This window comes from Rhodnius prolixus, unplaced genomic scaffold (assembly GCF_049639745.1).
Source record: "Rhodnius prolixus isolate KJV_2025 unplaced genomic scaffold, Rpr scaffold_38, whole genome shotgun sequence".
In the NCBI taxonomy this organism is placed as follows: Eukaryota; Metazoa; Arthropoda; class Insecta; order Hemiptera; family Reduviidae; genus Rhodnius; species Rhodnius prolixus.
In genome coordinates, this window is record NW_027411598.1 from 281,044 (window position 1) to 306,622 (window position 25,579).

Genomic DNA, 25,579 nt, shown 5'->3' on the forward strand with positions numbered 1-25,579 from the left:
AATAACTATAAACTGAAATACTAGCTAACCTGAAAATAAGTAAAATAGTAAATTTATTGAACATTCACAAATTCATGAGATAAGATTTTAATTTCAAATTTTGGAATAATCATAATAATAATCGATACTTATAAAACATAAGTAAATAAATCAATAATAACAAACAGTTAAAATTAATAACTGAAAACTTGAACCAAAAAAGATCTATATTACAATGGGGCTGCAATATATCTGTAAAGATTTCCCGATCCATAGAGGCCATTTAAATTCAATTACTTCTTCCGGCGAGACAAACCTTTTATTTAGCCATCTGGTTCTATATTCTTGTAATATTGGACACAGACCGACAAACCCAGTACCACAAAACATATTAAGTTTGCACGACTCACCTCAAAATAATTGATTACTCTTTTACTTTTTGTAGTGCTATGATGCTACCAATGACGTAAACAACCTCGATAATGACCTGAAGCTTCGAGTTACTCTCATGCATTTATTAGACTTCGAATCCTGCTAACACATAAACGATATCACAACCCGCTCAACCGGCATCACAACAGTCACCTTCCAATTACTTGCCGATCCCAACCTCCTCCTCACCGAGAACCCTAGCACTTTGACCTACTAAAAGTAATCATTCGATCTACTTTATTGAGGCATTTTTGAAATCAGGGAATGGCTATATCAATTTTCTTCATTCATTAACATGCTGTAACAATTTGGTCTAGAGCAGTGATGGCGAACCTTTTGAACTCGGATTGCCTAAATTTTGAAAAACCATAAATTAACCCTTTTTAAAAAACGCGTTTGCGAAATAATTTATGTAACGTGATCTCTATGAACTAAAGCTATGAACTAATCATTTATAATTGAGTAGTTTGTATATCCTTATGAAGATAACAGGCTGGCTTTAGAACTGGTAGATCCACAAAAGGCCAAACCTACACACCAAGTATTATCTTAGAAAAAACAAGAGAATACAGGTGAGTACACATCACCTTCTCGTTGGCTTCAGATCATCCTATGATAGTGTGCAGCGAGATATCCTTTACCAGGATCTTCGGGAATTAGGGATACCCTCAAAGTTAGTGTGTCCGATTAAAATAACGATGATGGAAGTGATCTGTGCAGTTGAATGCAAAACGAGTGCTTGGAGCCGTTTAATACAAATAAAGGCCTAAAGCGGAAAGTTGCCCTTGCCTGCCTACTCTTTAATTTGGCACCAGTATAGGTTGTAAGAAGGTCAGGCATACAGACAAATGACACCATTTTAAATAGAACTTTAACTGTTGGCGTATGCAGACTATGTAGATCTGATTGGTTGATCAAGAAATGCGGTCGAAAATGCGTACGTCGACTTGGCTGCCACAGAAATAGGTCTTGAAGTGAATCAAGCAAAAACAAAGTATATGTATGCTTCCAGAGCGGAGCAGAAGCAAGACACTGTGCGATTCGGAAATTACACTTTCATGGATGATAATTTTATTTAACTAGGGTCGCAGGAGAACTCCGACAACAATGTGCACAGCTAAATTAATAGAAGAATACTGGTGGCTAACAGGACTTACTTCGGCTTGCAAGATCACTTTAAAAGATAGTTACTCTCCAGACCGACTAAGATAAGACTACAAGATCGTTATCTGACCTGTCTTAACATACGCCTCAGAGTGCTGGGTCTCCACCACAAAGTCGAGCTTGTTCTTCTTAGGAGGAATGGAGCCATTTTGGATGGCGAAACATGGAGACGGAGAAGTAACGCTGAACTAAGGAGTTTGAACAGGGACGTCAACGTGGTGAGTTTGATAAAGCTCGGACGCCTTCGTTGGGCAGGACACGTGAGAACATGATCGTGTCAAAGTTTCTGTTTTGAGTTTGAAGACAAGGAGGTAAAAGATAAAACATTGAGAGCCGCCGTGAAAGAAGTGCAAACGAAAGACCAGATTTGTATTTTCCCTTACTCAACTGCTATCAGAACGTATTGTAATTTTCAATTTTGAAATTTTACCGGTTGTAACTGGTTAATATAACCACTCTCCCGAATATGGAAAAGTGGATTTTACATATTGGTCTTGCGCACTTCAAAAACGTAAAATCTCATCACTTCACTTAGGTGCCTGAATAAGGTTTTGGTCATATTCGGTAGATCGGGATGTACCGCTTTACCGCAGCGTTTTAAATTTTTTTCAAGATTTTCTAAAAAACGGTGATAGGTTTTTCTGTAGTTTGAAAAGTGTAAATAATTCTGGCGGCAGGTCACTAACAGAACATGCTCTGCTATCCGATAATTGATTCAATTTCGCAGAAACATTTATTGTAAATCTCTTCTCTTTCTGACCAAGCTATTTTTTAAAAAGAAGAATATTTTGGAACACTCACATGACTTTCGTAATTAAATCTAAGTTTAAGTAATTAAGTTCTGTCAATAAATCTGAATGTTCCTGCACACCTAACACGAGAATGCATTGATTATTAGATATAGATACGGGTATGTCCTATATAGGCGGAATTCAGATAGTGATTACTAACAAATGCACATCTATAACTGCTATTTACATAATTTTTTTAAAAATTTCATTAGTGGGAGTACTTGAATGAAATGGGAGGGGGGTTGATTAAAAAGAGTCACTGTTCTGTAATGTAGGGTCGGTGCTATCTCTGTTAAGGGGTTAAATGAGCCCTGAGTGAGTGATTATAGGGGTCTGCTAGAATCGAGTTCGCGGAAATTCTTTAACCGGAACTAAACTTTACTCAATGGATAGTTCACTTTCTCTAAATGGCTCCAATGACTCTAAATTTAAACAAAAACAATTTACAATTCCAACTGCTTTCGCACACTGCACTTGTTGCTTTCTGTTTCAGATGCGTACACATTGTTCGTGCCTACAGACAAAGCGTTCAGGGCTCTGCTCATCCAGCTGGGTGGCCCGGATAGAGCAGAACTTAAATTCAAGGAGAATCCAAGACTCCTTAGTGGGGTAGGTATCAAAGTAGATATTTATTTACCCTTCATAAATCAACGATGGAGGTTACATAAAGAAGGTTATTCACGACTTGCTGAGAGAATGGCTTGCGTAAGGCTGGCATGTCAAAGTTGTTTGACATCAAGGGCCAAGAGGATTAAGATTTCCACATATAGCTGAGGGCCACATCATAGAAATACTCAAATTAAGAAAATTTTGATTTACTATTATTAACATAAAAAGTACATTGAGAAAATAAAATCAAGTAAAATGGTACAAAGTCCTACAAAAAAATTATGAAATCATTTTTTTTGAAGAAACTTGGCAACGTTTTTCTTTAACCAAATCTTCAAAATTTGGTTGAATTTCATTGGCAGTTCTGATTTTTAAAATGGATTGAACATGTTGATCTGTTAATCTTATCTTTCAGGCGTTTTATTATTTTTTTAATATTGAAAACAATTTCGCACACAAATATCTGCTTCCGAATATGGCGAAAACATGCTTAGCTAATAATAAAATATTGGGAAATGGTTGTTTGATAAATAATATGTTGTTGGTATTCCAACTTCCGTGAATTTTTGTTTCAAAACAGAATCGCACTGAACTTCGATGAGTTCTAATTGTAAAATTTCATCAAAAGTTTCAACATCTAGTGAAAGATGAGAAGTAAATATTTGAAATTGATTTTGAAAATTTAAAATTCGGCAACTTTTGTTGTAATGATTGGCAGCATTTAAAGTGGGATAAATTTTCTATTTGAAGTTTTTTTTACCCAAAGAAGTAATTGACAGTACTGGCGCAGAGAGCAAGAAGCGAGTTAGTCCTCATCGAGTCATAACCTGTAAAGCTAGATACTGCGAATTTTGTTGGACGCTGCTACCACTCTTCCGCGGCTGTTTCGGCTGCGATGTGGACTACGTTTAATTGTAAACATTAAATTGTAACAATTAATTTTTATAATTTCCAAACATCGTGATGTGCCGCAGTTCTTAGACTAGCGGGCCGCTAGAGCTAAGTATGAACTATAAGTAAGAGTAAGAGCTATAACAGAGCTGCCCAGCGGCATTTCGGTCGAACTATGCCATCTCTCTCTTCACTGAAGGTCGGCCACCACTTCTACAGAGAATAACTCAAATAAGCCACTGTTTAGTTCTATATTTTAGTCTTAATTTAAGTTCACTGAACCATCATTAAAAATTTACCCTAGATTGATTTGAAGGCACTTACAATTTTCTGGTCTGCCTTTGAAATATTTTTCATCTTAATTCGAACTAGCTGATTGTCACGCCACATCAGACTATACTAATATCTTTCAACGGCTCAGAGTCTTCAAATTTTTTGGAACCTTCAAGTTATCACTGTGAGGCCTTTTCATCATATTGAGCGATTAGAGGAGTGCCCAATTATTGTTATATTTTCTCAATATTACTTGGGTATCCGGGTAAATTGCAAAATAAAGTTTTGTTTACTGGTGCTCAGTAGTATGACTCGCTTTGAATGTCTTTTTTAGATTCATCCTTCTCGGCCACTGCTGAGAATGTACAGTTACATTCACCATTCAAGATTTTCTTACTTGCCAACAATAAGCATCTTGGCTATAATGTTCCGTAGAAATGTATCCAATTTTTTTCAGAATTTATACTTGAAAACAAATATTTTTTGATTGCAGTGCATAAAACAATACAATACAATATAAACAAGTTAACAATACAATAGATAAAATAGACTGTACAGTGTTTAACGAACTGGAAGAACATGAACATTCGCTTCTCAGAGCTGAATCAAGCAGCTAATCATGAGTTCAAATTCTCAATTACGTGACTAGCCACGGTGTAAATAAATCGTTCCATTCTGATAATCTTGATTATCTCAGCTCTTCTGTCTTAATGAAAGTAAGAATTTGATAATGCATTCAGAAATATGTGGCCTTCTAATGTAATACTGTCTATATACTTGCTCCATTCTCTTTTATTTTAAATGATTTAATTTTATAATTTCTAAATGATCGCACCATAATTTTTTAACGAAACATTGAATTGTTGTACATATTTTTGCAGCTGTTATTGCACCACGTGATCCCAGGTGCGTTCAAGGTAGAGAGTCTGCTGGACGAGATGACTGGAGTGAGTTTGGCTGGAACCCAGCTCAGGGTAAACACCTACGCCACCCAGGATCAAGAATGGAACGATATCAAGGTAAGATTCTTCCATTTTGAAATAGCAATTTTTTGTTTCCAGTAAGCAATGAGTATCAGAATTAATTCTTATATGATATGTTCAGCAAATGTTACATACGTAATAATTTATTACTAATACTAATTTCCGCAGTGGCTGTCACCTCTCTTTAGCAGTAATAGAATAAATAAGGTTTATTCAATTAGAAACCAAATCATGTACTAAAAGATTGGGACATGTGCTGTAAGTTGCTCGCTCAAGGAAGGTTTCAAAAAATATCTTTAAAATTGTTTGAATGTGCTCCAAGTAAAATATGTAGTCCATCAGAACCAAAATTTAAATAGAATTTCAACAACTACAGAGCTCATCAAATAATCTCAAACCAATTGGCAACAGATCACGAATTGTTTGATGGAACAAACTTATAATTAAAGTTTTAGCTGTAAAAGGAGTGATTAAGCAGAAAAATGGTGGAGAATTTTCATCTTGATCTTCTCTTACAGATGTTTAGTCCAATAAATTCTGGAAGTTCAGAATTTATTCAAAGATAATTGACTTAGACATCATCATATGTAGATGTTCGATGGTTCACTTTAATAAAATAGCTCTATTAAAGGAAGGTGGCGTTTTATCTTTAAAAACAAAGTGATGGCGGTAAAATGATTTCAAGTTCGAATGAAACCATTTGAATATCCATAAAATTACACGTTTCGCAGCCATAAAAGTAATAAAAGAGTTGAAAACTTATTTTTATTCTAACTATTATTCATCAGTTTGGAGTATTTAAGTTTTCTTCTTCGCTAGGAATCTTGATAAACAGGTCTGTTATATTTCATTTGGTTTTTCTCTTTTGCACGTGCAACTAACACCACAATTAATAATTGTAAACTTAAATCATTTTAACAAATTAATTGTTGTCTTACGGGAGGCCGGTTCAGTTCCCCATTTCATTGCTGACTGAAGGTGTTCCAAAAAATGTGCGAGAAATGGAAACATCTAATTACTTAATTTTTGTATATAATTTTACATGGCCAATTTAGTGACATTTGCTTTCCTGTGTTAATATTGACTGTTTGAAAATTATCATTTCGAACGATTTGTGAGATTGATGTATCGACAACTCGAGGCAGCCCAACAGCCCCTCTGACTTTCAAACTCTGCTGTGGTTTTTCTGCTTTCGCAGCACCAGTTTAGCTTACTAAAGACATAAAACGATTTGTGAAGGTAGATGTTAACAAAATTTGATCATGTTAAATGACGAATAGGATATCCTTGAGGGGCCGGTTAGCAAGATCATGCGAGGAGATCTTACTTTGTTGTTGTCTCTTTAATCAATAGGTGTTGACAGTGAACGGCGCAAGGATTCTGATAGACAAGTCTGACTTGAGGATCCCGCAGGGTGTGGCGCATACAGTCGATAGAGTAATGTTTCCACTTCCGGTAGGCGATGTCTTACAGACCCTCATGTCCGACAGAGAAAACAGATTCTCTAAGTTCATCAGACTGTTACAGGAGACTGGAGTCGCCCAGTCCTTACAAGGTAACCTGTTTATTTTGTTCCGTCTTACTTTTTTGGTTTAAACCAAATGACATTAAATTATTAGGAATGTATTAGAAAGATTTCTGTCTTTTATAGAGGAAAAATTGCGTCTGATTTAATTCTCTTATAGTCGCAAATTTTTGAGATTTACCTCAAACAAAACTCCAAAAATTATAAATGTAAAATTTATTTTATTTTTGAAATTGCCACAATAGCGCAGTAACATTGCTCGAGTATGAAGGAGATGGCAATTTTGAAGATCAATGAAAGAAATCGTTGCCGGAAGTACTGGTAGTTACGGTCCTCTTGTTTCAGGTCTAAGAAATGGCCTACGACAAGGATTTCTTCCGGGAAATTGTTTTCTCCTAGATAAGGCAGTTTATATCACTGACTTTATATCGCACCCTCACATTGAACACACAATGTTTTAGAACTATTTTGAAAGATAAACTGCTGCAGAAATGGCCTGATGTTATTCTCAAAGATGGAAAATCTATTTGCTAAAAGATGTTCACTAGTTGATGTCACATAACTCGCGTTTCAGGTACAAAGTCGTACACAGTATTTGCACCAACAGATTCTGCGTTCACGGATGGTGAATTGGAGCGATTATTAGAGGAAGGAGAAGCGGCACGAGCGTTGGCTTTGAAGCACATAACACCAGGCACTCTCTATTCGGCGGGTATGCTGTACTATCAACTGAGGGAGTCCATGAGTCCGCCAAACCAAATACAACTATCCAAAGAAGCAGGTCAGAAAATCAAATTAATTTTCATTAAAGTGAATTTGAAATTGACGTAACAACATTGACGTAATTTAGGACAGATATCAGTTTAAAAGACGTAAAGGAGATGTAGGACAGGTATCAGTTTAAAAGACGTAAAGGAGATGTAGGACAGATATCAGTTTAAAAGACGTAAAGGAGATGTAGGACAGATATCAGTTTAAAAGACGTAAAGGAGATGTAGAACAGATACCAGTTTAAAAGACGTAAAGGAGATGTAGGACAGATATCAGTTTAAAAGACGTAAAGGAGATGTAGGACAGGTATCAGTTTAAAAGACGTAAAGGAGATGTAGGACAGATATCAGTTTAAAAGACGTAAAGGAGATGTAGGACAGATACTGTGCCTTCAAAGGTCCTCCTCAGACTCGCAAGCCAGGTTAGCCAGGTGGTTATCAACTGCTCTCTTTATCTGAGGAGGCACCTTTGAAGGCACAGTACATGCTTCACAAGTTGAGTAAAGTGCATTATTTGATAAATTAAGGAATAAGTTTGATTCTTTACATGATCATTTAAATATGTGGTAGGAGGTTTCCAATTTTTTTGGTAATTAAACGCAACTCTCCCAAAATTACAAAATAATTATTAAACCTTCTTGTTTGTAACAGATGTAAAATTAATTTTTATCCATTTTGTGTATGCTTGAGAACATCTAAATCTCTTAACATTTGATTTTTCTTAGAAAAATCACTCAGAAAACTACTTATTTCCCGATATTAAGAAAAATACTAGTTTTACTGCCTTGGCAATATTTTTAGTAGAAAGGGGATGAAAAAATACATAAAAATGACCAATTGCGTGTTCTTTTTTCTCTTTGATAACAAGTTAAAAAATTTAAATATGATTCATAAATACCAGATTTTGAAATGGCCTAGCACCTTTAATTTTGAAGATATCGAATTGCGGTTTCCGGTTTCTTTCATAACTTTTTATACTCTTTGAAACGGTGTATATGAAAATGGGGGTCAACTGCAAACCCTCACTTTTGGTCGCGCGTCAGCCGTGTATGCGGGTAGGAATCTAAAATCAAGTCACATATTCTGAAACTAGAGGTGACGGGCAACAAATTTTTCCTCTACCATTTTTTGCTCAGATCAACCGTTTAAGCATGAAATGCATTTGAGCCGTCTCAACACCCTGTATATATAAATGTAAGAGCGATTGGAATTTCACCAGTGAATACTTTCCAAAAGAAATGAGAGTGCTGGCTGCCAAACTGTTGGCTGAGGGGCCAAAGGGTAATTTGTGTATTTGTTGGCAGAAGATCAGTCAAGTACTAAAGATTGTTCAGTCAGCGGCCTTTGGTACACTATCCCAGCTGCGTTCGTGGGATGTCCCAAACAGACTCACGCTCACAATCTGACTAGTGCACGTTGCGCATCCTTGTCTATAGTTTCAACGTATTCTCCTTCATCTCTGGCATCAATTAGATCAGGGCTTGGCAAGCGTTTGTCTCTGGCTGGTATTTCTGGCGGTCCGCGCGCCCAGCAGTGCATGCGATTATTAATGCAGTCATTTCTTAACTTATTCATAAAATAATTAAGATTATAGGCGTGGGAAATCGGTTACACTAACTGTCCATCAACAATTTTTACTTTCGCTTGTTCCCTTTAGGAACTAATTATTGTTATTAAGCAGATTATGTTATTTTGATTTTTGGCAGTAATTTCAATTTAAGATCCTTTGAGGGCGAAAGAATTGCAAGCACTTTCGTTTCAAATTGGTCTATGTGCTGGCCCACCATGACTGAAAAACAAAATGGGAACAATCTTAATTCGATATTTCGTTAGTTGCCACCAGAGGGACAGCCATAAGATTTTGGTCAAAATCGGAAATATTTTATTTAAGTTTTATGTTGAGCAGAAACGTTGGTTTGAACACTTTCTTAAAGTCACCTCTCATCTTTATTATGCAATTATAATAATGTAAATCATGTTTAAAATGTCACATATCATTCGAACTCAACGTAAATACTTTCTTCTAGTGTCGAGTTGATAAGAAACTCAATAGGTATACGAGTTTCTTTGTATCTTTGTTATGCAAATAAGAAATATTTCTATAATTTGTCATTACTTGCAATTCACCCTCTTTCTTGATGCAGCGAAAAATTAAAGATTTTCCAAATCTATTCGCTATTTGCCCTTCATAAAGAAACAGAAGTTAAACCATGATATCAGAAGAATTAAAATTTTAGAATTTTTATAAAGCTGTCAGGAACATTTTTGTAAAACGTTGTGAACCAAAGCTTCAACTTCAATTTCTGCAAAACTGCCTTTACTTCACAGCTAAATTGGGATAAATCTAGGCAATTATCTGTCACCCAATAAACAGCATGCTATATACTCGTAGTCCAGCACGTTCTCACTCCTTTTACTCCTGCTTTACTTTTGATAGTTCGTATTCTATTTTAAACATTTTATTTGTTGTTCCCAAACTTTTTTAGATTGTCTTACCGCTTCAAACTTGTCTTCAATTCCTCTAAACTTTTTTTTTTAACCTGCCCTTTTTTAAGCTTTTTATAAATCTTCCAATAGACGATTCAAACATGCATTGAGCATTTGAGCTAGTTAATACCTATGTGCAGGTTTAACAGCTTGAAAAATTCATTAAATTCATTAAGTGTAAGCAGTAAAGCTGTGTATAATAAATGAATATTCATTTCCAGGTCGAGTGAAGGTGAACAATGCTCACGTGGTCTCCAGGAACATTCCAGCTACGAATGGTGTGGTGCACGCCATAGATTCATTGCTCTGAACCTCATCAAATGTCAATCCTTGTATATGCAATGTAAATAATTTTGTACTTAGTGTTAAGTTGGATAAAATGAAAATAAATAGCTTTCCAAGTTTTGTAAATACTTACTCATTTCTTTACAACCTCAGCTCTTCAATTCCTTAGAACCTAGAGCGAACTCAAGGATTGCTAAATGTAGAGGAAACACTGCTCAAGTGAGAAGTTGCCAAACTTTTTTTTTACTATGGCCTGGTGATGATAGCACTTCTGGAGTGAGAATTCAAATTCCAGTTTGGAATCAATATTGGCCGGACTAGCTTGCTCTATTCACCTTGCTCTATTGCTCCATTTTCCATACACCTACTGGTTCAGAAACAAAAATGTAAAATTAAAATCCAATTTAGAGTCTTCAGTACTGAGGTTACACATACAAGGTTCGTTAAAATGTCCAATATTAGAATTTCATTTCGCAGTGTGACATCAATGTTGAGCAAAAGCCAGCTTATATTAATCAATTATATGTATTAATATTCATTAAACAAAAAATCTCGATCCTCTCATAAAGGAGACGTAACTTCTGTTCTCTTGTTTGTTAAGCAGAAGCCGCTAACGCTCCTGGAAGCACGAAAGATTTTCTTCATGAATTTATATTTCTTTACGGAAACCTAAGAAAGCAGATATTTTTTGTTCAAATTTTCCATCTATCTTAGTGACTGAGAAAAGATCAGTACATTGCAACCTCCCATTTCTTCATATTCTGATGAATTGGCGATGAAAAATTAACTTCGAAAATGTAAACCATTTACTTTCTTGCTCTTAATAAGTGCATATAAAAGTAAGCATTTTTTTTTTTTTTTATCAACGTTAGGCTCACAACAAGACTGATTAGAACGTTAATGAAATTCAATTTCACAAAATATTAAATTGGCTTTCATATTTGGCGAAAGAGCCATGGTCTTCTTTGTTCAATCAGGTTTTGTAACTAAGCAAATTAAAAGAAAATAATCAAACTTTGTTTTGTTATATTTATTACAAATCATGGTGTAATTAGTTTTATATATATATATATTTTTTTTGTCCATACTTAGTAAAATATTTGAATAAATGCAGTAGAAAATTAATTTTAAAAAATCATTCTTCATGAAGAAAATACAATTATTTTCTTACTATAATATTCCATTTTTTTATTTTTACTTAATCCAAGAAAAAAATAATAATTAAAAAATAACAAAGAAGTGCAATTCGTTAAATTTGTTTACTTTTTTTCCTTATTTTGTGTAATTTGGCAGTATCAAGACCACCAAAATCACACAAGTTACTCTAGACTTAATGAGATTTGATGCTTGTCTTGCAAATAAAATCATTGTGAAAGTATATAAAATAAAGATGTACTTTTATAAGGTCTTTGAAAATTTGTTGAAACCATCAATAAATAATTAACAGTATTAAATGTGTATACTTCTTTAAATTAAGTATTTATTTTATTTTTTTAAAATTCTATTCATATAAGTTATAATATACTTATCTTGCGAAGGCAACATATTGATTGGTATTTTATTAGTGTTGTGTTTTACTTTCACTTCCTTAAAATGACTCAATTAATTTTACTTTTTTATTTTAATAAATATTTCCTCTTCAAATTCTTATATTACACTAATTATTATAGACACTATCATTCTTCTTCTTTTTTTTTTTGTAATTTTTCAAAATTTATTTTTATTTTTTTTTAATTTTTATATATATATATAATTTTTTATTTTTATATAACTACAAGAACATCATCACAGATTAGAGCATTGCATAAAAAAACCCAAGGTAAATTTTATTTCTTTTTTTATTCTTTAATTCTTTTTATAATAATAATAATAATAATAATGATAATAATGATAATAATAATGATAATATTATTATGTACTAAAAAGTTCCCCCAGAAATATTTTTAATACCAATACTCGTTTTACCACAAAATGAAAATTTACATTTTGTCGTATCATATACACACTTAACTCTTTATAAAAAAACAAAACGTGCTGATTATAACAAATAAATTTTGTTCCTATAACTTTTTAATTTTATTTTATACCTTGTTTTAATTTTTATTAGAGGCAATAACTTTTTATTTGTGTTTCCACTTATAACGCAGACTTCAAGTTTTACTCTAGAAATAATCAGTACTCAAATTTAAAAATATCAGCTGTTTACATTTAAAACGAAAGGCGGCATGTTATTGTACGGTTACAAAGTAGAGAACTGATTGTTTGTGCCCTGGCTTTTAAATATTTATCAGATGCCAAAATTGGCAGATAGCATTTGAAATTCTTTAATGAGCATTGTTTGAAGCATCTTTGGATGGAGTGCGCGCAGTCTAATAAAGCGTGCAGAAGATTTCATCTTGAGAATGTGCTAAAGGAAAACAATGAAGGGCATGGTAGTTGGTGCTGCTACCATCTTAACTAGTGAGTACGAGAGCAGAGTTTTTACCAAACTTTTTAATGTGAAGGTTGGTTACAGCACTCCGCCAACCTTGTCGAGTAAATTTGAAAAGAGTAAGAGAAGTTTGGTTTAAAGAGCGACCTTTAGGGCAATTGCTTTCACTTCTGTTATTAATAAAATTCGCTGATGGTTTTAAATGAAAACATTGAGAGGAATGATAGTTCGGTTTTCATACATTTGACGAGAAAGTTGGAAGAGGTATTTATGTGGCAAACGTTGCTTTGAAAATACATTCTAAAAAACAAAATGAATATTCAGAACATATGTATGTATAACTGCTGTTTGATTTATGATTGAGACAACTGTGAGGACAAAATTACAAATTAAAATCAACAAATTCAATTAATAGATTATCTATGGTAATAACAAAAAAGGTTATAAACAGTGTGTAAGGGAAGTAATAATTTTTTTTTTTATTTGGTTGAATTGATAAAGTTTGAGACGAATATTGTGCAAGACATCGGAGAGGAAAGTATTGGGGAATTAGCTTTTGCATTGTGTCTAACAGCTTTATTCCTCTTTATCGAGTTTATTACTAGTTTGGAACTCCAAGTATTTGAAAGAATATAGAATGTTGCACAAATCTGAGATCACTCAATCTACTAAATTGAGAAATATTTCTGCAAGAAGACCTGGCGTACGCAGGCGAACCCAACATTGCCGTCATTTAATCAGCCCTCTACTTCCTTTTTAAAGGTAATGAAAACAAATTACAAAAAGTATTTATACTTTACTTGGTTCTTATTGTGAGAAATACACAATTATTTTTATCACTAAATTGTTACGAAAATTGAAATTACAAAAATATTAATAATAAATTAGAATAATTACTAATTGTAGTTTAGAAATCATTGAGTTTTTACAATTGGTTTTACTTCTTAATTTACTTAAAATAATTAATTAAGAATTGTTCAGGCCGTTTCAAAAGGTCTCTATTTGGTACCGCTCTCGTCTCTCATTAATCAATCAAACTTGAAAAGATTAAAGTCAAAATTATAATTCCACAATTCCTTAAGTTTCCTTGACAGCTGTTCTGTATCTGATTTGATTAAGAGAATATAATTTCACGTAAGATATCGATAATTCCGAGTCCAAAAGGATGCGTCATATTTTGACCATATTATTCGCATAATGAAACCACGCTGCAAAATCTATAAGTATAACTTAATAAGGTTTACCAACTTTGTCTTTACGCTCTATTTCCTATTGAAATATTAAAAGAAAACTATCCACTAGAATATTACGTGCACAGAATATTTGCAAAAGCATAAGCAAAGAAATTTGTGCAATGGAAGGAGAGAGGGTGCACCGATTTATGAAATCCTTTTGAGAGTAAGAGGATCAAGGAAAACAACAATTACAGGTGAGTGAATAAGTGGATATTTTTGAAACACTAAAAAAAGGGGAAGTAGAACCTAGTAAAGTTCTAATGGCCAGGCTCCACTTAGAAAATTTGTTCAGAAAATCTGAAACATTTTGTTGGAAGATGCTGCACGAATGGTCCAGATAGCTAAGTTTATAAAGTTGAAAAAAGCAAATGAAAGCAATCTTCTGCAAATGAGAGCACTCCTGGCATCTTTCACTTTTATTCAGGCTAAATAAGCGCTTTGGATCTTCGTCGGAGCACCATCCAGTTAGATAGGTTCTTTAACTCGCCTGCGAACAGTCATTCAGTCATTCTTCCAATCTGGTCGTGTAAAAGTGGCCTCAACACTCTTCATTCATCTGAACGGTACATAATGTACACAGAGCCACTGTCAGTGAAACTTAATTACACTTTCCACCTCTGGCATATAATAATCTCCATAATAGTAAATAATAAAATAAATGAATTCACTCGCTAACAAGGAGAATTATAACAAGGTACAATTATTACAAATATCGGTTACAATATCATTATATTAGGTAAATATTGACTTTAATATACAATCGATTATTCATTTCTTTCAATTTAATGTATACTCTTCACTAAAAATATCACAAAAATCAGCAACAAAATGTGTTTATTTATATTAATTTTTGTAATTGAAATAAACAAAAATTTTCACATATTGGGTATAATTTATATATATACCATTATATATATCATTTATTTATAAACATTTCTTATTTTACATAAAAAATAAATGTAAATAAATAATTTTAATGTACAGTTGGTTTTAAAAATTTTTTCACAACAAACAGTCGCATAAAATCGTTAAAAAATGAAGAACTTAAAAAAATAAAATAATAATAGTGCTTAGCAAAAATATGGCGATAGTGAGAGAGGGATAGATGAGGAGTGAAAGGGAAAATGAAAAGGGAGAGATGAGCCAAGAGAATTAGCGGGCTAATCTAGCCGGGGAGAAAGCGCACAGAATCATTTCTGCCAGCTCCGGAGAAGAGTTTGTACTAGACGGTTCTCACGTATATCAACTTATTGTTGTTTTTTTCACATTAGTAACAGGCGAATTCCATCGGCAAGTTGAGTGGTGGAATCTCTTGACAAAGAAAAAAGTATTCATGATTTTTATAATTTAACAAAACAACGTCCAATATTTTCTATCTATGCAATCCATAAAGCATATCTCACTGAAGACTAACCTAACCATTACCTTGCTCAGACAATCCTCGGGTCTACTGAACAATCAGGAACAGAGAATTGTGGAAAAGATTATTTGGAAAATTGGGATTGTAGAAGTGAATTGACTAGTGGGTCACAATGAAGTCCAGAAATTCATTGTGTTTCTCCTCAATCGGTAAATATATAAAAAAATATTGAATGCAACTTTGTAAATATATGAGTTGGTAAAGATCCTAGACGTTCTAGTAAAGTTTTCAGCCGGGCTTAACTCCTCCTGCCTCCTAGATGTTGTGGAAAAGCGTAAGTTTTTCTCAAAGGTAAAAAGTAGCCTCACACGGGATTCCAACTGGGTTCTCAAACTTACAAGTCTACGTCTCAACCAATTCATCAAAATCCGCCCCTATTTATGTGTATATATAAAACATATTTTGTTTAATTAAATTTAAAATTTTGGTGTAGACAATTTTAAAATAGGTACAATAAGTTATTTACTCCAGTTACCAAATAAACTGATTTATTTTTGGCAATCAAAAGTGCAAATTGATGAAACAGTGCTTTGAGAAGTCAGAAGCTCTTTTTGCGTTCTGAGTAAAACTAATTACACGTAATCGAAGTTACAGATACAACAATCGAGATGCGATGTAGTGGGAAAACCGATCAACTTGCTGGATATACGAGATAAAATGTTTCAAGAATGAAGAACTCACTGGAAGTGAGAATTACCTGATTTTTCTCAATCCCTCAAAATTTCCTAGAAATTCCAGCTGACACACTTAAATTTATATTTTACCCTTAACACTTAAAAGTTTCTTGTGTCACTTTTTTCGGAAAATTGATTTCTAGGAGTGGGTGAAGATTTTAGAGATTTTAAATCTAACAAATCTTTCTTACAAAGTTCTAGTGAGTAAATGATGGTAAGAAGAGCACCGCTGTGCTTATGAAATGAAAAAAAAAAAATGCCCTCTGAAATTTGGCGGCCGCCTCCTCGCGCGGCCCTGAATTCGTACGTACAACTAATGCAATGACCGGTTACATTGCAGCAGACAATCAGTTTTGATACGGGCTACACAAAAATAATCTCCGGTTTATAATCTTCAATTTTTGCAATTCATCAACTTCATTGAGAACTTATTGAACGACCAACACTTCTCCTGAACATTATTGTTTTACAAAGAAATATATAGGTTTTTTTTTTTAAATTACTAAACGTTTGGTTAATAAAGCCATAGTTAAGAAGAATACTTTGGATTTTAAGTTGAAAATACAATTTTTGTTTAAGTTTACGGATAATCTACAATCATGGAAACTAGTTTATACATGGGAAATTAGCAGAACAGTTTCTGCGATGGTGATTAAATATGGTTTATTTACAGTCTTAACAGAACATTGTGCTTCAAATTATATTGAAACACCCAGCGGAAGGAAAAGCAGCAAGTCATTTTGGGGAGTGGAGAGCTAAAATGGGTTTCACTTGATTCTTTAGAGAACCTAGATGGCCGTTTCTTGTGATACTGTTTGGTGTACCATATACTGTCACCGAGTTGGGGCAAAAAGGGTTAGCATTTTTAATTTCCTCTTTATTTATAGTTTATTTACTTTTTTTATAATAATAAAGACAATAATAAAAGAAAACAAAATAAGTAATGCCATAAGTTATGGATGAGTTAGTTAATAAGTAATGTTATATTTGTTAATAATGTTAGTTTCACAATTAGGCGCGAAATACCTTGTTTTAGTGATAAAGCGTAGAAAGTCATGTAGGGTAATCGATAGGGTAATGTTCAACTCACGATAAACTCATAACATTCGGGATTACTTTCGATAAAGTTTAGGCCATCGCGTGACATTAAATAGACTTCATCTAAGTAGATTATGAAGCAGACAAGAAGCAAGCATGACCCACTCTCAGCTTCAGGCTTGGGTAAAGCCGTCACCGCTATTATAAAACTAAATAAATAAAAAAAAAAAAAATAGAGGTAATGAGAATATTTTACGTTGCATATGCAACTAAATTAAAACAGAAACAAAAATATGTTAGTTTACAAACTGTAAATAGAATGTAGATAAACAGAAAACAGTATCGCATGTACAAATATACAAAAATAGATACATATATATAAAAAAAGAAAAGGGTAACTGAGTGGCAGGACGCTAGCAACGAGGCAGCATAGTAATGCCATCAGATGCTAGCAACGGGACGGCACAGTCCGCTTGCAAGTAATGCCATCAGATGCTAGCAACAAGACGGCACAGTCCGCTTGCAAGTAATGCCATCAGAATGCTAGCAATGAGATGGCACAGTCCACTTGTAAGTAACGCCATTAGAACGCTAGCAATGAGACGGCACAGTCCGCTTGCAAGTAACGCTATCGTAATGTGCGCATTCCACAACTTCTTTAACAAGCATACACTACAGTTTCCACACATTCTTCATTCAAGTATTTCTATGTCTTTTTTGTTATGGACAATTTTTCAATATCGACCTCTGAAGTGTAGGGGCAACGTTTTGAGAAATGCGTTGATGTCCCAATAAATTTAGATTTAAATGAAGATTTCTCAGTTAGCAAATTCGAAAACCTATGCTAGATCTAAAGCTGGCATTTAGTTCGTTTGGTGCGCATACCTTCTCAAGCAGTTTCCAAAATAGTTTTGGAGGCATACAATATAACTGCTTCGAATAGTGCGGATGGCAATTTTTGGAGGCCGAAGACCTTGAATTTGGTGGACATTTTTGGCCAAAAATCCTATTTAGGTTGCTAGGGCATGATGGTATCTAAGCGAATGAGACACTAGCTATCTGTTCAGGAAAGTCGCAGCAAGCTCTTTGTGGGTTAGCCTCTTCAAGAGGAGCTAAGTTAGGAGTAGGAACCCAACTTGCTTCGTACACACCCTTCCATAAATGACGTAGCAAAGGGTTCTACATAGGTTCTTACAATAAATTAAATAGAATGTGAATGCTGACGAACAGCATCTGAAGAAACTGGCGCTAGAATGTGCAGCTCCTCGATTTTACTAGGAAACTTAGGTGATGGTAATATTCAGTGAAATTGTAGAAATGAAGCTGCTTAGCGGTTGAGAAAGAAGTAGCTAACCTAGGGCCCTTCCAGTACTTAAGGGAAAAAGCTTACCAACAAAGTCCCTACATAGAAGGGAGTGTAGTAGATGTTATCATTCTCTAAGTACAGGGATGGAGTACAGGGAGCGCTACTAGCTGGACACCATCTGGTTGGTCACATCCTACTACACAGTTACCATTCTAAGAAATAAAATAAAAAATATTGGAGTTACAAAGTTTAATATTTTAGTTATTATTTTTTATACAATTAAAATAATAGATTAATAAAAATAATTTATTTTTTAGTTTTATTTTTACGTTTAGTCGAAAACAATTTTAAAACATAGTATGAGTTCATTCCATTGGTTTATCACAATAGTTCCGTAGTTGCTTCATAAGATCTATTCGGAGAGTTGTGGTTGTCTCCTCTGGCGGAGAGAACAGACTGCGCTGGCTCGACACCGCCACAAATCTATACTTATATTTACACCATCCATTTTATTTGTAAATCCTGCCTGTTTTCTTTATTATTTTTTAATTTAAATTCTTTTAATGAAATTAGAAACTAATTGGAGATGGGGGCTTACAGGAACTTGTCGGTTTGTTGTGTTAGCGCATTCATAAAGCGCTTACAAAATCTTATCGATTAAATTATTCTTTTATAAATTTGTTTTTGTCCAAAACATATAATTCCCCTCACCCTGCTGATAACAATAAGAATATCAGAAATGAAAAACAAACTGTGTTTCTTAATTATACAGTTTTACAAGATAGATTATCTTCATTTTGTTTATTTACTTTAAAAGAGTATTTTTATATTATTTGTTTATATAGATTACGTACATATATATAATTATTGTTTCAGATATAAACAACAGTGCTGTCAAGATTCTACACCTTCCAGTTTCATATAATTATATTATTTTGTAAATATCCAGCGAATGCGCTCCGTTGGCAACACCTGCAACAAACAACAGAGGCCCACATTGTTATAGTAAATATCTTGGAATAAAAGTTTCTATTAGAAAAGTTAAGTATGTGGGCTTACTTGCGCTTCTTGTGGAGGAAGGTGCTTAGTGTGCGTAATAGAGGTGGGGTTGGCGATCATTAGAACCTGGGCACTGCCGGAGGATGTCCCGTAACTGCAAATACAAACAGAAGTTGAACTGTGCAGGAGATTACGGCTATGGTAAGATTGGATTTATGGAGGAGATTGCAGTACAGTCACTCTATAAGTAAACAATGTCCGCAAATACTACCAGAAAGGAAATAAAAACGCTGCAAAAGAATAAAATAAAAGAAAAAGAAGAAGAAGAAAATCACATTCCATAAAATTAAAACACTTGGTAGAGGCAATAAACAAATTAATAGAAGCGACGCAAATTAAAATGCTACGCAAGTTAGTAATAAAATAGTATAAATGGGAAAATATGATAAAAATATACTTCTTTCAAAAAGCAATTTTCTAAACACAATGAGCTATACTTTCTCTTACTGCAATCAGGAGAATCTGTTGGTTGAAGTTGGGGTGCCTGGGATCTCATGTACGCGTACTCAGAAGAGCGGACCTTGGCTTATTTCCAGAGATTGATATAGCGACACTCAACCTAATGCAACCGCATTTGCAATCTTTCGCAAGGTATTCCGTTAGAAGACACGACAGAAAGGCTGTGGGCCAAATCTCACCACCGAAACTACAACTACTACTTTTTAATAAAAACACTCCCTAATAATACAATAGCTCAAAAGATAGATTCTCTTTAAAAATTGTGAATTCATTAAATTTACACCACTTATTTCAGTTACCTAGGAAACTTCATTTCTGGAACTGGGTTCGATTCCCCGGGATCTAGGCTTGGATTTAGTTAATGGTTGACATGAGAAATTAATAGTAAAGTATGTTTGCTAGTCGTCCGTCCACGACATCTAATCAGGTAGTTGGGCGAAAAGCCCACTAGAAAAAATAGGCATTACTTTACTTTAGTACGACTTACTATTACACTGCATTCATCTGTATCTATCACTTGTATTTGAATCATCTTTTCACGAATATTCATTCAAGCGGGCTCGTTAAGAAGGGGAAGTTACATGAATTCATTTCATTACGCGTTTCGTAGCGCGGACTCTTGCGATAATCCTCCTCACAGAATATTGTGAAATGAACTTTCCTAGGTAACTGTTTAACTTAAAAATTATGTGAATTTAATGTATTCACCGGAAGAAGGCTAGTTCATTGGCAGCTTTCTGTCCGGTTCCATATTATTTTTCCAGCAGCCGCCAAAGGTTTCATTTGACTTTGGACCTAAAGTATGTGACCCTAGTTCTTTGGTTTGAAACCTTTTACTAAGAAATACTTGATTTTGGTACACTTTTAAGTAACTTGAGATAATTTTAGTCCATTTTATTATATTTTTTTAGTACAATATCTAAAAGTTTCAAGAGAATTAAGTTTCTAAAATTGCTTATAAGAAATCTGATCAGATATTTTCTAAACCGGCAGCCGCTCAATCAGATATTTTTTTAGGATTTGCGTCACAAAATTGGTTTATTCAAACAAGACAGTTGTTTTGCACAGAATCTTATTAATAATAAAAAAAATTTTTTTTTAAATCTTTATTTTCCCATTTAATTAGGCCATTAAGAGGACGCGGCAGTGTACCTTTTGCATTCTAAATAGCAATCTACACGTCCTAATCATTGCAAATATTTTTGGTACAAAAGATGAATCCATTTCTTCCTTCTTTGGGACATTTTGTGAACATTATCAAATTATTATATTGAGGGATGTTCTCCGAGATTTCAAGTGAAACGCTTTTTCTTGAGATGAGATGGTTATTTAACATTTATTACGTCTGAATTACTGTACATATACACATGAATTATAAAGCGGCGGCACGATAGCTGAATGGTTAAAAGCGAGGATCTCAAAGCTAAGATGTTGGCTAGAAGTTTGTTTCTCGGTCTTCAATTTTATTTAATGGTAATTGAAAAATTATCTGTACAAGTTGCTACCTCCTCTGAAAGTCTAGCTTGCAAACCCGCCTAAAATAATCTGCATTACTTTTTTCTCATAAATTAACACAAACCATTGGTTGTTAAATAGCGGCTGATTTGATGGATTTTTTCATGGCGGACTAACTTTCAAATTTATTTAAAAAATATTTTTTATATTGTACATCCCAATATTTGTTAACTACAAATAATTTAGCGGCACTTATTTAAAAATTTAAAATATAATTGCCGTAATTGGAGCTAAACTATCAAAATAGAAAACGGAAAAACCATGCAATAAATTCCACTACAAATAAGCTTAACGGAACTTTGGAAGAATGTTCCGGGAACATGGTAAATCTATTGTTGCGGTGGTTGCGGTAATATTTGTGAGTTTGGTGAGATCTCGCTAGCTTCCGCTAGTTTTGACCGATTCTCTAACTGCGTCCTTTCTCTCAAAGCAGTAAATTTTGAGCAATTTTGTAGACAATTTTGTAGTTAGGGGATTCTAAACTTTTGGCGAGCGAATTGCAGCAAGAGAAAGGTCAGTGTTCTCTCCAGTTAGATAGAGAGAGAACATCTACAATGTACATATCTAGTTCGAACACTCAGAGTAGAGAGTCGCGTATCTCAAGAAATATATTTTTTAATTTTCAACTTCAGACTTGTTTCTATTTTCATATCATAGGAGTACCAATAAATAAAAAAGAGAAATGAATGCGAGCGCAGGGTAGTTAGTTTGCGTGGCTTCTACAGGTTCTTTTTGATTTCTTTTCTATTGATTAAGGTGGTGAGTACCTGAGAGATACAGAAGGCTGAGAGAGATCCTTTGTGCAGGCCACAAGCAGCGGAGCAAGCATTATATAACCATTTTGTGCAATACAGTGAAGCTATATAGGAGGCATTGGGCTCAAGGCACTGGTATCATTGCTTGGTTTGCTATTGTTTGAGGTTATAATATTCGCTGAGAATGTTTTAATTGAGGCATGAGGTGTGGGGCGGGAAGTCAAGGCGGGCACATGCGAGAGAGGCAGGCTGTACAGAACATCTTTATTGCCTAGGCTTCTCGGCCATCCGGTGTCCCAAAGCGTGCCGCTCACTGTCTTATCTTTTCTTTTATTTATCTTTTCGTCTTCATAATATTTTAGAGGAAATCAAAAGAGTTTGTGCAGATAATTAGCTCACTCTGTTGTCTATACGTGTTGTCTATCTTATTAGCGATCTAGTCTGTAATTAGGATGGACAGTTTAGTCTCCTCTAGCGAGGAGAATGTGTTTATGTGCGATCGTGAGCGTCTTCAAGCGGTCGCGACAAAGTCGCATCGTTTCCTATTTACAACTGTGCGCCCTCAATTCCATTCCTGAACAGCAAAACTCAACTCTTACATCACTTCTACGATATCTTCACTTCGCTCAAGGCCAAAAGCTGGTGCAAAACAAACTAGATATTTTAGAAAAAAGAAATGTTCTTTTATGATAACCTTTCCTTCACTAACAGAAATTATTCCAATCTCGCCAAACTTTCTAAAAGAAGATTTCATCAGAAAGAAAAGTTTTAAGATCCTAAAAAAGAAATTTTCTCTCTTTTAATGTCAATCTCTTGACGCCTGAAAAGTGAAAAATTGCGGAAGAACAAACTTGATGATGCGCATTCGGCACGTTCTCTTCGTTTAATTTACATAGACGGTGAAGTTTTCTTCAATCAAGTTTATTTTCATTATTGCTGTAGTTGTGGATAGAGGATTTTTTTTTTAATGCAATATATTTCCGGCTTCGATACTTTCCATGTTATATTTATTGCGCGCGCAATTCATTATAAAGTTTGGACCAAGTCTAAAAGTGATTATGAAAACGGTTTTCCAAGCTTCCATTATACGATAATACTATTCAGGAAATAAATACGCTGAATTCTGTTTAGGAGGGAAAGTATGTGTTGGAGGCCACTCGAAGGGTTGGTTCTCTAGGAAGGACGGTGTAGGTTTCTACCAGCAGTCAGGGTTAACCACTTCTTGAAGCCAACTCACCCTTTCTAGGAAACCTCGGGACTCTAGATTTTCCACCTGCGTTCTCCATCCCTGTGCTATCCATACTTCAGCGGGGAGGTCACATAACACCTTGCTAGGTTTGAGTTTGTGTTTGCTTGGGGCTTGCTAATCCCAAATAATTGAAAGATCAGGTGAGTGCCAATTAAAAGTGATAAGAGAAATGAATCAGATGGACTCGTATATCAATTAAAATGATATAAGTTTGCATCTCGTTGCACTTCATATGTGCATAATCTGGACTGGACATTCAAAGTGTAGAGGTAGCAATTACTGCAGCACAAAGCTACCAACATTTCCCTGACCACTAGTAAATGAAGATTTGCAAGATGTCTGAAGTTCAACATAGTACAATCTGTAGAAAATGCCTGAAAAATCAAGGGTGAAGACGAAGCTTGATAAAAAAAACAGTGAGAATACAATCTCCCTCAGGATTCTGCCAAGGGAACAATGAAACACGACTGGGAGACATCTCAACAAGAAGGAACAAAATAGAAAAAGCCTTAAGCGAATAAGTGGCCGGTATCCCGTGGAACTATCAGGACGTTGTTGGAGCACTACTATTTTAAGAGCATTTACTTGAATCGGAGTTGTAGTAAGTTTATCACAAGTTTGTTTACTTGCAGGAGACGATGTCTGCAGACCTGTTTGGCCTCGCCCTACACTTTAGTCTCAGTCAGGAAGGTGGAATTGAACTGGATGTGAGATTCCATATAGCAGACAATTATGAGTTACAACCTTTATCATTTCCGTTTGATATGATGCATATGACGTGAGCAAAGTCTAAGGATCAGCAGAAGATTAGATTGAGTTGAATCAACCCGTTGAGGAAAGATTGATGAGAAAGGCACTGCGTCACCACCAAACGTCACAAACGTTCAAATCAAGAGGTTTTAAAGTCTAACCAGTTGAATTATTATTTTGTTGAAATTTCAACAAATTTACAGAAGATTTTAGGTGGAAAGATCATTTTTCTCAGATTTGTAGCTATGTGGGGGGGGGGATACACTTTAACACGCACACTGCCACCATGTAATAAGAGTGACCCCACTTCCGAGCTGCTTCTCTGCCTTCCTCTTGCTTCCACTTCAATTAGATGACATTTTGAGAATCAAAAGGTTACAAACCTGAACCAAATGTAGCGGCTTGAATAGTGGCTTCCACGAACCAGACTCTTGCTATAACCACTATTGTATTCACTTAAGGGAAACTTCTTGAGAACTTATGCAGTTATTAAAAGTAAAGTGACAATCAAATACAGAGCCCTTTTACCATTTTGTTACTGAATAGAATAAAATTTTTAGTGCAATACGATCTGATTATCCAAGTATCTCAAAAGCAAATTATGCAATACTCGATATCCTTGTCGTACAATGTGAACAACTTCTAATGATTACATACGTCTGGATAGTGGTTGAAATGTGCATCTGATTTACTTCAAGAGATTGCTAGATGCAAGCGTGAATACTCCAAGCTGTTAGAAGGGCTTATCAGGCGATGCTTGTGATCATTTTTCCCTAGAACGTTTTGTAATTAAATTTAAAACGATCGAGTAGGATCACAATAGATTTTAGCCGAGTAGGGGGGGACTTTTACTAATTCTTCGCCTTTTATATTCCATTCAGCTCGGATCACACATATAATGAACACTGAAAGTATCGTCACACTCAACCAACCTGCCACTGAAATGATCTTAGCCGCCATGGATTTAACTTTACAGTCAATTCCTTTGTCACTTAGCACAAGCTCACTTAAGAAGCCTCAGATATGCATTTCCTACACTGGTGAATTTACTTTGAATCATACATAGCATTTAGAGAAGCTGAGAAAAAACAAAATCATTGTCAAGTTGGGGTGCAAAAGGCGCTAATTTTCACAACGACGGCACTGTACGTGTCAAAGCATTCAATTGCAACTAGGATTAATATAATAATAATAATAACAATAATAATAATAACAATAATAATGATAATAATAATAATAGGAATTGTAGAGGAATGAAACAGATGGCAAGGATTAGAATGTATTAAAAAAAGAGACAGAGAATGAATATAAGCGGTTTGTTTTAATCGTATGTTTTTGATTAATAAAAACCATAATTCATGCATTCCATGAGTTTGCTGCTGATTTACTTGTTTAGAGCAATTACATAATACTGGCAACTTGACAACATAAAACTAAAAAAAAAAAAAAAAAAAAAAAAAATGAAATTTCAAGCAGAAAATGTTCTATATATATATATA

General features: G+C 34.4%; 2 protein-coding genes and 1 long non-coding RNA gene across 17 annotated transcripts in view; 2 read left to right on the plus strand and 1 right to left on the minus strand.

Annotated features, from left to right (window-relative positions):
• LOC141452086 (uncharacterized) overlaps positions 1 to 10,315 on the plus strand; it is a 30,918-nt gene extending 20,603 nt beyond the window's left edge. The window contains exons 3-7 of the mRNA XM_074123917.1: positions 2,860 to 2,975; positions 5,021 to 5,158; positions 6,476 to 6,677; positions 7,222 to 7,428; positions 10,126 to 10,315. Of these exons, the coding sequence (XP_073980018.1) occupies positions 2,860 to 2,975; positions 5,021 to 5,158; positions 6,476 to 6,677; positions 7,222 to 7,428; positions 10,126 to 10,214 (752 nt within the window). The 3' untranslated portion in view covers positions 10,215 to 10,315. The remainder of the gene's footprint in view (positions 1 to 2,859; positions 2,976 to 5,020; positions 5,159 to 6,475; positions 6,678 to 7,221; positions 7,429 to 10,125) is intronic.
• Positions 10,316 to 11,249: 934 nt separating this feature from the next.
• Positions 11,250 to 22,274, plus strand: LOC141452094 (uncharacterized). The gene is made up of 2 exons (XR_012457225.1): positions 11,250 to 16,804; positions 19,170 to 22,274. It is a non-coding gene; the product is annotated as an uncharacterized lncRNA (long non-coding RNA).
• mbl (splicing regulator muscleblind) overlaps positions 11,869 to 25,579 on the minus strand; it is a 262,579-nt gene continuing 248,868 nt past the window's right edge. For 13 of the 15 annotated variants that reach the window (XR_012457219.1, XR_012457222.1, XR_012457224.1 and 10 more), the window contains 2 exons: positions 19,353 to 19,446; positions 11,869 to 19,265 (listed from right to left, as the gene is read on the minus strand). Coding sequence is in view for 9 of the 15 variants with exons in the window: in XM_074123940.1 (XP_073980041.1) it covers positions 19,378 to 19,446 (69 nt within the window). In the remaining 6 variants the exon portion in view is untranslated. Of the gene's footprint in view, positions 19,266 to 19,352; positions 19,447 to 22,093; positions 25,514 to 25,579 lie in introns of all 15 variants that reach the window. The other 2 variants (XR_012457220.1, XR_012457221.1) reach the window with 1 other exon arrangement.